Source organism: Peromyscus leucopus, chromosome 5 (assembly GCF_004664715.2).
Source record: "Peromyscus leucopus breed LL Stock chromosome 5, UCI_PerLeu_2.1, whole genome shotgun sequence".
Taxonomy (NCBI): Eukaryota; Metazoa; Chordata; class Mammalia; order Rodentia; family Cricetidae; genus Peromyscus; species Peromyscus leucopus.
Window position 1 is genome coordinate 23748960 of NC_051067.1, and position 13019 is coordinate 23761978.

General features: G+C 41.3%; 1 protein-coding gene across 1 annotated transcript; it reads right to left on the bottom strand.

The window, feature by feature from the left end:
- Window positions 1–596: 596 nt before the first annotated feature.
- On the bottom strand, window positions 597–1029 carry LOC114681874 (60S acidic ribosomal protein P2-like). The gene is given in 2 exon segments (XM_037205591.1): window positions 597–844; window positions 847–1029. Coding segments are annotated over 2 exon segments (348 nt in total). The 5' UTR covers window positions 991–1029; the 3' UTR covers window positions 597–640.
- Between the last annotated feature and the right edge of the window lie 11990 nt (window positions 1030–13019).

Genomic DNA, 13019 nt, shown 5'->3' on the forward strand with positions numbered 1-13019 from the left:
GCATCTTTAAATACTTCTCTCCTCTCCCCTCCTCTCCCCTCCTCTCCCCTCCTCTCCTCTCCTCCCATATTTTCTTCCTTCCTTCCCGTTTTTCTTTCACCTGCTAAAGGGACCGCATCACTCCAAGTACTTAAAGTAGGTACTGCAATATTGTCATGATTCTCTTGACCAGAAGCATTGTGTATACTTATTCTCAAGGTAAAGAGGCACATTCTTTTTAAAAACTACCCTTAATACTAATGAATAAAAAATGAGAAATCTACTTTTATTAACGATTAGAACACTGCATAAATCTATGTTTGTGTTTAATTACTAAGGTAAAAGTTCAAGTTTAAATTTGGTCTCAAATGTACCATAATTAGTGCACAAAAAATAATGTCAACATATTTTAATCTAGGTGGTAATAACCTTCATAGCATGCTTCTTAGTTCATCACATGTGTGAATTCATTTGATCATCCCACATTCCTATGATGCAATGAACTGTTACAACCCTCAATTTACTGATGGTGGCATTAAGACTCATAGGCTAAGTCAAGGCTAGTCAGTGGGGGAGCACAACTGAGACAGTTAGAACCAGTTTTTTTTTTTTTTTTTTTTTTTTTTACATAAAAAGGCTTTATTTGCAGGGGAGCAGGAATTTAATCAAACAAGCCAAATCCCATGTCATCATCTGACTCCTCGGATTCCTCCTTCTTCTCGTCTTTCTTCTCCTCTGCTGCAGCAGGGGCAGAACCAGCAGCAGGAGCTGCAGAGCCAGGGGCAGCAGAAACAGCCACAGCCCCACCAGCAGGCACACTGGCAAGTTTGCCAACACCCTGGGCGATGACATCCTCAATGTTTTTTTTCCATTCAGCTCACTGATGACCTTGTTGAGCCGGTCATCGTCCGCCTCGATGCCCACGCTGTCTAGTATCTTCTTAATGTCTTTGGCGCTGGGAGAGGAGTTGCCCCCAAGGGCGGCAAGCAAGTAAGAGGCGATGTAGCGCATGTCGGCTGCTGCGGGACAGGCCTCACGCGTGCGACCTCGACGGCGTCAGGCAGCGAAAGGCTAGAACCAGTTTATGTGTTTCACTATTACACTGTTTTGTTTGCTTGAAAAACACGTGATTTGCTTTTATGAAACACAGGGAGTCGGATCTTTCTGGCTGTTTTCTTTTGGGTGGGTTTCTTATTTCATGGGAGATATTCTGTAGGTATTAGATTTCAACAAGGCCCAGAACTGTCTAAAGTTTGAGTGTTTTAAAGCAGTATTGGTCATATTATAGACTCTTGACAACTTTAAACTATTAATTAAATATTTAGCTAATTAATTCATTTGGGTGCTGGTAAAGAAATCCAGTATTGGCCATAATAATACGTGGAAGATGCATTTCCACCTTAGGCCATCATTCCTCCAGTCTATGCTTTAAGCAGAAGATCACGTCCTGATGATGAACCTTCTAGAGCCTCAGTGTGACTGTTTCCTGATGGTGATCCACTCCAGGAGAAGGGCCATCCTAAAAAGAAGCATTTGTCATAGCAGGCTTTTAGCAGGACCTGTTCCAGTTGGCGCATCTTAAGCACTGAGCCAGTGTTTGCAGATGGTGGTCAGACACATACTGAGCCCATAGTTGCCACTAAGAGCATGATTATCAATGTCTACTGGCCCCAAATATCTGGTGAGCAAGTTCTGCTGCACTACAGTTATTGATGTGACCCAGTGATCTCAGTGGTACCCTGATTTGGAGAACTAAGAAAGGTCAGTGAATAAAACATAGTTGGTTAAAGTTATTTCTGTAATATTCTTCTCTCTTCTTTTCTTTCCTTAATTTCATTTTAAATTACATATGCAGACATCATTTGGATCATTTTAATGTTATTTTAAATTTCATTGTTCTGACTTCTTCTGAGTTTATTTTTATGGACACATGACACTCTTTTGCATTCAAGCTTTGTATCACACCCTTTCTTTGAGTCCTAAGACACAGCACCTGACTCTTCTTACTACTATACTCAGGGTCAGACACAAGGGGAGGAGCTGTCTGGGCATCTGACGACTTAGGGAGCAGAGAGAGAGCCATCTTCAAATTAAACAGAACATAATCTACAAACACATGGATCTTCTGGGTATTACTGGTCACCACCACCACCACCACCACCACCACCACCACCACCACCACCATCAGTGGACTGTTGCTTAAACATAAAGCCAGGTCAATAAAATGCTTCAGCTGGAGTGTGTAATGATGCTTCTGTGAGCCGCTAAAGTCCTGCTCCCAAAGAAAGCCAGCTGATGCAATTCTGCCCCAAGGCCTCTGCAGCAGAACATCTGTGTTTTGAAACACTTTACTTATTCATTTTTATCTTCAAGGTGTTGGAATTGAGAATAAAAGTTCTCCTCATTGATGTCTGTCTCTGCCGATTCCACACATAGATGTCATGAACACTTCTTTAAAGCATATTCTTTTCCCCAAGTGGTCTTTCATTTCCTTAAACATTTTCTTGGCATAATAGTACACTCAAAAATAGATGATATAATCTTGAAGATGTCTTCTAGCCTCATGATGGAATGCAGAATTCTAAAATTTGACATCTATAATTATATATGTTTGACATTTAAATTTATAGAATTTTGGATACAACATAAATAAATACACTGAACACACACTTTTTTTCCTCTTTGGAGAGGATATTATTCCTCCTATTTAAAGATATCTAAATCTTTTCTCTTATAAATCCTAGTGAATTTCATTCCCGGGAAGACAAGATTAGAATTAACATTTTCAGAGAGACTTCTTTTCCTTCACTAGATTGTTGGGCCAAAGAGAACCTGAGTTACTTCAGCTCCTGTTGAATGCAACCAAAGGCCTTGGCCATGGGTGAAATTAAGACCCAGTGGTCACCATAGAAACCACAGGGGAGAGAGAGAGAGAGATAGAGTTTCCAAAAGGGAATTGTTTCCTGGGACAGAGAAACAGGTAGGATTTTTCTGGAACTCTTTGGTCATAAATTAAATTTTGCAGTTGTGAGGAATCTTTAAGAATAGTTTGTAAGCTGCCTAGAGAGAGAAGAAATAAAGCATTGATGCGTCTCAGGGTTGTTTATACTATGCAGAGAGAGGCCTTAGGGTTTGCAGAAGGAGTTAGTGTGTGTTTGGGCTTACTGAAGATAGTATTTACAAGCAACCAAGATGAAAAAGTAAAACTAAGCCTGCCTTAGAGTTGAAAGACGCTGTTTCTGCATTTTTGAGAGGAAAGAATCTGTCACCTAGTTGGCATGCTTGTTTGTTTTTGAAGGGTCAGCTAGTCCAGTCTCTAAATAGTTTGTAATGGAAGGTGTTCTATCTGCCTGCTGCATTAGTATCTCACTTGACTTTTATCTTCTTTCCAGTGACTTTTATTTTGAAGGCATTGGTGATAAGATTGGGAGTGTTAAGCAATGCCACACCTCCTTGCCTTAAAAAAAAAGTTATTATTATGTGTGTCTGAGTGTGGGTCCCAGGGTGACAACTTTGGGGGAGTCAGTTCTCTTCACTGTAGTCTCCTGGGATTGAACTCAGGTCAATAGGCTGTGGGCTAAGTGTTTTTTCATCCTGTGGCCTTTGTTTGTGCATTTAAAATTATCTTAAAAGATTATTTTAGTTTCCCAAACAGATCAAGCTAATCAACTGTCTCACTTATCCAGAAGGCCTGATCCAGTTGTGGGCTTCTCAGCTATTGGTTCATAGTTCATGTGTTTCCACTAGTTTGGCTATTTGTCCCTGTGCTTTTTCCAATCATGGTCTCAACAATTCTCACTCATACAGTCCCTCCTCTTTCTCATCGATTGGACTCCTGGAGCTCCACCCGGGGCCTGGCTGTGGATCTCTGCATCTGCTTCCATCAGTCGTTGGATGAGAGTTCTACCATGACAGTTAGGGTGTTTGGCCATCCCATCACCAGAGTAGGTCAGTTCGGGCTTTCTCTCGACCATTGCCAGTAGTCTATTGTGGGGGTATCTTTGTGGATTTCTGTGGGCCTCTCTGGCACTTTTCTTCTTCCTATTCCCATTGGGTCTTCATTTATCATGGTCTATTTTTCCTTGTTCTCCCTCTCTGTTCTTGATCCAGCTGGGATCTCCTGCTCCCCTAAGCTCTCTTTCCCTCAACCCTTGCCCTTCATTTATGCCCCCTCATGTCTAGTTTGTAGCTGGAGAATTTCTCTCCAGCTCCCACCGCCAAGTCCTGCCAGTCCCGGAACCCACTTATAAAATAAACACACAGACTCTTACATTATTTAAACTGTTTGGCCATTAGCCTATCATTGTCTAGCTTTCACTCTTATATTTAGTCCATTTCTATTAATCTTTACTTCGCCACGTGGCTCATGGCTTACCGGTACTTTACATCTTCCTTGTCCTGGCGGCCGCTCCCTCTCCTTCCTCCTTTCTCCATTCTCCTCTCTTAGTCCCGCCTATACTTCCTGTCTGGCTATTGGCCAATCAGGGTTCATTTACATATAGCGATATCCATAACACCAGTTTGCTCATGTAGATCTCATCCATTTCTCTGTCATTGGATAATCCTAGTGTCTTTCTTAGGGTCCTCTTTTCTAGGTAGCCTCCCTGGAGTTGTGAGTAGCAGTCTAGTCATCCTTTGTTTTACATCTAGTATCCACCTATGAGTGAGTACATACCATATTTGTCTTTCTGAGTCTGGGTTACCTCACTCAGGATGATTTTTTCTAGATCCATCCTGTTTGGGAGGTCCCATGGCAGTGGGACCAGGACCTGTCCTTAGAGCATGAGCTGGCTGTTTGGAACCTGGGGCCTATGCAGGGATACTTTGCTCAGCCTGGGTGAAGGGAGGAGGAGACTGGACCTGCCTTGACTGAATCTACCAGGTGGAGCTGAATCCCCAGGGGAGTCCTTGCCCTGAAGGAGATGGGAATGAGGGGGCGGGCTGGGGGGGGGGGTCGCGGGAGGAGGGAGGACAGGGGAATCTGTGGCTGATATGTAAAATTAAATTAAATTATAAAACAAACAAACAATCAAACAAAACAACAATGAAAGGAAGGAAGGAAGGAAGGAAGGAAAGAAGGAAGGAAGCAGCGTTCCTCCTGGGTATCAGTTCTTGCCTCCAGGTTCCTGCCTTGAGTTTCTGTTCTGACTTCCCTGGGTAATGGACTACAAACTATAAGATGAAATAAACCCTTTCCTCTCCCCCCGAAAAAAAGATTATTTTAGTTTTATTTTTTATGTCTATGTGTGTGTCTTTGTGTGGGGGTTGTGCATGTGAATGCAGGTACCTGAGGAGGCCATCAGAAAAGGTCAGCATCCCTTGGCTGAAATTGTAGGTATTTATGAGTTGCCTGACATGGGTTCTGGGAACTGAACTTGAGTCTCCTGCCAGAGGATCGAGATCTCTTCAATTCGGACCCATCTCTCTAGTATCGCTTTTGAACTTTTTTTTTTTAATTTTATTTTATTTTACAATACAATTCAGTTCTACATATTAGCCACAGATTCCCTTGTTCTCCCCCCTCCTGTCCCTCTCCCCTTCCCGCTTTTGAACTTTTAGCGCCATACTTTTGGGGCTGTTTATCTAGTGTTGAGGCCAGTAAACACAGTTGCAACATCCACTGTCTTTGTCTCCCTAAACTAAATCATGTATATCTGTACTGCTGAATGGCTGAGGAATAAAAACAAACACAAAAACAAAACAAACAAACAACAACAACAAACTGCAATGATAACGTGTAAATAGGGAATTCCCTCTACTTAGAGCCACTCGGAAGGCACTCACCACACCTGTGTTTTATCTTCCCGTAGTACTGGAGCAGCCTAACGGTGTGATAGTGTACACACAAAGGCAGTTGACCGAGAGCTTCTATGCCGTGTCTTTCTCTTTGCCCCCGACTTTCCTCACTTATTCAGAGTTCAAACAGAAGGGAGGTGATTTACATACTATTGAAGCCCCCAAAGAATTTTGACTTCAAACAATTTCCCATGTCTTGTGCTAGAGTAAATAGTTGATTGATGTATTCACTGAAACTAAATGGGCAAAGGAATTATTAATGATTAGCGAGTTATTGTGGAGGATTGCCCCAGGCTAGAGAGTGTTCCATCACAGAGCCACAGTCCCTTCCTTCTCCCCCAGCTTCTGATAAAAACCGCCTGGCATTGTTGACTATTTATAGCCTTTTTTGGGGGGCGGGTATTCATGCATTTTATTACTAAAAGAAATTGGAAATGGCACAATTTGCAATAAATGGAATTTTAGCCTGGTAGAGCCGTGAGCACTGAATTCCAGGGTTAATTTTATTGGTGTCGAGTCAGGTTTTGCACAAGAACCCACTTCTCAGAAGCAGCACACCCACAGATCCCATCCTACCCGACTTTCTGGAGTTCGCCACCTTTTCACTGCTTTTTACTGACTTTCAATTACAAATCCCACAACAAGAAAATCTGGCTCCCAGAAATGCTTCCTAGAGAGACGGAATTGGCAGTGTTTCTAATTTGGGGTACATTGCTTCTTTGAACATTTATGGAATTTAAAATGATTTGGTGGCTATTGAAAATAAGGAGAGCCAGGCTCACTGGGTTGTGTGGAAGAAAATCTCTTGCTAGGCTTTGCAAAAGCCGAGCTGTCTTCTGAATAGCAAGACTCCCGTTGGCTTTTTCAGATGATCTCTTGGCTAGAAAAGGTTTACACCCCACCTAACTACACAAGCCACATTATTCCCCAAACATTCCCATGCATGTGTGATTCGCAGAATGATTACATGTGTGGGCCACTGGCATCCATTCGACCGCAGCCATTCAGAGTTCATCAGGTCCTCCCCAGTTTCCGTAAATGTATGACGTCAAAAATGAAATTTATAAATTAGCATAGCTGGTCCAAGTGACATAATCAAAATAAGAAATGGGCTTAAAAGAAACCGTATTTTTAGACATCCTTGGACCAATGAGTCTTGTATTACAGTCAAACTGGAAAATATGATGACTAATTAACCCTCTTTAAGAAAACACATGAAATTAGTTATCAAAACAATGAATTGATGAGTAGTGAAATAATTTTTCTCTCAGTACTAGTAACACAAAGGGTTTGATGGAGTATTTGCTTTGGCGTGAAGGGAGTTCTAGACACAGTTGCACTTTGGTGCCCTGGTAAGTGACTCAGCATTTCCATTTGTAGGTACTCAAGTTGAAGTTGAAATTTCTTTCTTTAGTGTAGTAATTATCTGGTATTGACTGACGCCAGCAGCTGCCAATGTGGCCCTTCCTTTCAGCAGGATCTCCAGGGTTCATGACAAAGTCTCTGACCCATGACTTTGGAGACTGAGAGAACAAATGTCTAAGGGAGTGAAGAGGAATGAGCAAACACACACTCCCACAGGTAATCCTGCTCTGGACGCCCGTGACACGCTCTAGGCTGGTGGAGCACAGCTTCTCTCCAAACCCTAACGCTGGAGCACAGTGAGACTTGGAACTTCCTTCCTCTCCGAGGAGCCCTCCTTTGCAGTGATTTATGCAATCACAGTGGCATGGACCGGTTCCCTGGGCACCTTCTTTGTCATCTGGAGGCATGCCACATTTCCTAGATGCCCTGGGTATTTGAAGGGCATCTCTGGGCCTTCTGTAGACAGGGCCACACTGTAGAGTTCTATTATTCAGTGTGGCTGGGGCTTCTCTAAAATAACCCAGTCATTTTAGTCATAGTTACATCGTTTCATTATTATTCATAGATTTCTTTCTGTACTCTTCATCATGCTGTAGGTCTTCTAGGTGAGGAAGAGTAGATACGTTTTTTTCCCTTTTATTGAAACTAGGTTTTTTTTTTTTTTCACACAATAGATGGTTTTCCCTCCCTCTACTCTTCCCAGTTTCTCCCCCCGCCCCCGCCCTCCTACCCAGATCCACTCCCTTTCTTTCTGCCATTAGAAAGGAACAGGCTTCTAAGAGATAACAATAAAATATAATAAGTTAAAACAAAAACTGTCACATAGGAGTTGGACATACAAACAGAAGGAAAAGAGCTCAAGAGAAGGCACAAGAATCAGAGACCCACTCATTCACATACTCAGGAGTGCCACAAAGACACTAAACTGGGAGTCATAATACAGCCACAGAGGACCTGGTGCAGACCTGTGCAGGCGCTGTGCATGTTGCTTCAGTCAATGTGAGTGCATATGAGCTTTGACCATGTTAATTTAGAGGGCCTTGTTTTCATGTTGTCCTCCATCCCCTCTGGCTCTAACACTCTTTTCACCTCTTCTCTGGGGTTCCCTGAGAAGAGATTTAATGGAGACATCCCATTTAGGGCCTAGTGTTCCAAAGTCTCTCATTTTCTGCATAATTTCTAGCTATAGGTCTCTTGTATTTGTTCCCATCTGCTGCAGAAGGAAGCTTCTCCGACAATGGCTGAGCAAGGCACTAATCATTGAGTTAGCAGAATGTCATTAGGAATCATTTTATCATTACATTTTTTTGTCTTTATTAGGACCCTGGGCCATCTAGTTTCTGGTTCTTGGCCACCCAAGTGGTATCATGTATGGGCTCCATCTTGTGGTGTAAGCCTTAATTCAAAGTAGTTATTGGGTGGTTCCCCCACCAGCTTTGTGTCACTGCTGCTCAAGAATATCTTTCAGGCAGGACACCATTGTAGAACGGAGGATTTGCAGCTGGCAGAGTGTTTATGTTTCTCTTGTGACAGCAGGCAGAGTGTCTTCTCATCCCAAAGAAGCTAGAACATTGGGCGGAAGGAAGCAGAAACACATTTTTGACAGCTACTTAGTCAAACAATCATGATTGCAGAATGCTTGAAAGAAGATAGGGTAATCATGATTCTAATTTCTGACTTAAGCTCCAAATTAACTCAGTTGATCTTAACTTTAGTGGCCATGAAACACTTAAACTAGAGTTAAGAAAGCAAATTAACTCAGTTGATCTTAGTTTAGTGTCCATGAGACACTCAAGGCACATATGCAAATCAAGCATGCATAACATATTAGGGGACCTGCACCAACCATAACAACCATAACAGATTGTATAAGTCTTCGTGAAAAGAATCAAAAGTGGTGGAAAACATGAAGGAAAATGCTTTTCTCTTTTCAACATGCCATTAATTAAATTATTATACAAAGTAGTGCCTTGTGAGTCTCCCATCTTGTTTTTGTTTCCTCTTCAAACAAGTGCTGGCTTTATTATCTGAAGGTGTCTGGAAATTGTTTTCCTTGGAATTTGATTTTTATCTCTGTCATAATTATAGCAGAGGAAACATACTATGATTCTGAAGACATGCATGCTAGTTGACTGAAAACTATTTGGGGACAGAGGGTGATGGGTTGTATTTAATTAGTCCTGGACTTGAGTTGGAAGTATGGCCCTAGGGATTTGTCTTTTGAGTTTATGTTTTCCCTTTCTTTCTGTCTGTTTTACTTATTTCTTTTTCTTTTAAATGGTGTGGGTGATCGAAGTCAAGGTCTTGTTTATGCTGAACGCATGCTTTACCCCAGCCCATGTTCCTTTCTGTCTGTAAAACAAATGACAACCTGACATAAACTAATTTTCCTTATGTAGGTATGTTCAAAAGCACCTTGTATAGTCCTGGGCATACATGGTGGACATTCTTAAAATACTATTCTTTAATAGAGAACTAAGAGGACATTTCACAGGCAAGGTTCTGTGGCTTCTAAGAACCACATGTATAATTTCAAGTTTTCAGATAATCACATTTAAAAAGCAGAGTGATGTTTAAATTCAAATACATATTAAACCTAGCTCCATCTACTCAAAGTATTTCATCTCAACATCTAATCAATATTAATATGTATTTTTTCTGTGTATGTATATATACTTTTACAGTCATGTATACATGTTTTCATATATGTAAGCACATCTCTCTCTCTCTCTCTCTCTGTGTGTGTGTGTGTGTACAGACACAGGTATGCATGTACGTGTACATATGGAGATCCAAGTTGACATCAGATATCTTTTGCTATTGCTCTCTAATTTATTGAGGCAAGGGGCTCTCTGAATATGGCGATCACTAATTCTAGCTGGTCTTGCTAACCAGTCTACCCCAGGCACCCTGCCACTGCTCTGAGTGCTACAAGTGGCTGACACACCTGTCCAACTTTTAGGTGAGTTCTAGGGATTTTAACTCCTGTCCTCATGCTTTATCCCCAGCCTGATGCTAATCTTTTAACGGGATCTTTTACTTTTTATCCTTATAAAGTCTTTGACATTTGGTACTTGTTCCCCACTTTTAGAAGGTCTCAGTTCAGAATAACCACATTTAAATTGTTCAGTTATTTCACATGGCTAAGGACTCTTTCTCTCTGGGAAAAACAATTTTGGAAAGCAGGTTCACGCTTGCTATACACATAGTAATACTGTTTTTTTTTCCTTCATGGTGATTCCAAGCAACCACAAGAATATATCATGGTTTTTACAGGTTTGTAGTAATGGTTCTCAATTGGGATCTTTTGCTGCCCAGGGAACATTTAGCAATGTTGGAATTGTTTTGGTTATCATAATTGGGGAAAGGATATGTTACCATTTATCTAGAGCCCAAAGACACAGGGAAAGAACAACCTCCTCTCTCCCCAAGCAAGAATGATCCAGTACAAACTGACTATAGTGCTTACGTTGAGGAATCCTGGCTGATGAAGAATCACCTGCTGGACAGTGACTATGGGATACTGGCTGCTATAGAGCTGTTTTGTCTTCCTTGTTGAACAATCTTTACATACACGATGAGTTTCCACAGTCTATGATAGTCTGGCTGCAGCCATCTGAACAAAGAGGATGAGATCTTTTCTGCCTTAGTAGTTATAATGCTCGGTAGATACCACAGTCTTTAGAATGATCAACATTATCCAGGTATATGCTGAGTCTAAGTGGTGTGTGGATCAGAACCAGAAGGTGGAGATGTGCTAGAAAAACATGATGCTTTGAGCATGTAACAGGGAAACCAAGTCACGAACTTTTGGCCTTCTGGTCAAGCATGAAGCTTCTGTGAGGGACCAGGCTCGAGAACATCCGAGCAGTTCACAAGTAGCTGTACGTTTGCCTTTCCAACTTTTCAGGTTGATAAACTTCAGTCAGCCAAACATAATCACATACATTTCTCTTCTCTTCATTGCTTCTGCCCTTATAATTCAAGAGTTCTGAGTAGAATATTTAAATTATTTATTGTTGTTATTATTAATTAGTGGTGCTACTGATGGAACTGAAGGCCTTGCTCACGCCAAGCAGGCAATCTACTACAGAATGACACATTCAGTCCTTTCTCAGTACTCATGAGCACGCTTCATGTATTTGTTTTTATTTTCACTTCATTTATTTTAATTTTTATTTTATGTGTATGGGCCTACATGTATGTACTATGTGTATGCCTGGTCCAGAAGAGGGCATTGAATTCCTGAGAACTGGAGTAACAGATGGTTATGAACTACCATGTAGATGATGAAAATCAAACCTGGGTCCTCTAGAAGAGCAGCAATTGGTCTTAACTGCTAAACTATCTCTTCTGCACTGCTTTGTGAATTTTAACGGTGCAGTTTCTAACCCACGTTTTTTATTCATCATACAATCAATCAAAGAAAGAAAAATAATGACTAAGAACTCACAGAGTACAATGTCACAAGTAGCTGAATATGAATGAAATCAGGAAAAATGAACACATTTTCCTATGGTAAGGACAGTCTTTACATTTGCTATTGCTACATAACCAACTGTGAGACTGGAGGCTTAAGGAACATGAGTTACCATCTCTTCTTGGCTATTGTAAAGAGACTGGGTGTGACTTATCTGGGTTCTCCGCTGAGAATCTTGATAGACTGAAATCCACTTCTCGGAGGCAGACTCCCCTTCTAAAGCCGGGTCCTTTTCTAGCTCACAGGTTGTTGCAGAATCCCGTCCCTTGTGGTTGCATGACTGTGACCCCCTGTTCTCACAGGCCACCTGCTAGTTACTGGTGCCTACCCCTCTCTACAGATTTGGTGTTTCATCAGGAAGCAAAAGCTACTTCTGCAGTCCTCTCTGGGGTCTCCCACCTCTGACCACACAACTTTATTAATGTTCATGTTATCAGGTCTTTTTTTTTTTTTTTGATTTGCTTGAAGCTGATGGATTAGGGACTTTAAACCACCCTCAAAAAGCCTTTGCCTTCTAACTCAAAATATTTGTAAGAGAGAGAGCTCATCACTGTCACAGACTCATAGAGAAGGGCTTACACGGGATGGGTACGTCATAATCCAGAGTCTTCGGGTCCATTTAAGGACTCAGCTCACCAATAGTAGAGTGACTCAGGTATTTTAAACTTCCACATAACGACAGGGTTGAGTAATGAAAGGATGTATTCTGAGATGTTTCTTCTTGTCCTTGTGTTTCCTATCTACAATTCCTGTTCTGAATTTTTGTATATTCAGGTTCATAGTTGAACTTTCTAGCCTCTTTTATTGATGGCCAGAACCTGTTTACGTTTCCTGTCATCCTTCACTATGTCTGAATTTATTATTTTGTTGTTAATGCTGGACTATTTCATTCTCATTGATTCTCTCTTTACTGGATCCTCAAGACAGAAAGAAAATGATCACATTTCTAGACCACACCATCCTGAGCTAGTTTATATGTGAGTGTTACCAGGACCCAGTATGGTCATACTTTCCAAGAAAAGCTTCCCATGGATAGCAAGAGGGCCAATGAGAACTCAGAAGTCCAGAGGATTGTCTCGTGAATGAAAACCAGAAGGATGACAAATCACAGCAATTACTGTAGCAACTAAGGAGCTTAGGTGAAGAGGACCCAAGACAATGCTTTTAGGTCTGGACCACGTAGTAAGATGGTCTGTGATTTGGAGAGTGCTGTTGTTGGGTGGGGAAGCCTGAAAGGTATGCTTTTCATTTTCATGAGTCTACTAATCTAAGTTCTTGATCTGATACAGGAAAGAAAGTAAAAGTGAATAATAAAAAGTAAAAAATTGTAAAACAAAACAAAACAAAACAAAAAAAACCCTAATAAATGGCCAGGATTCCCAGGAGGGAAATGCTAGAG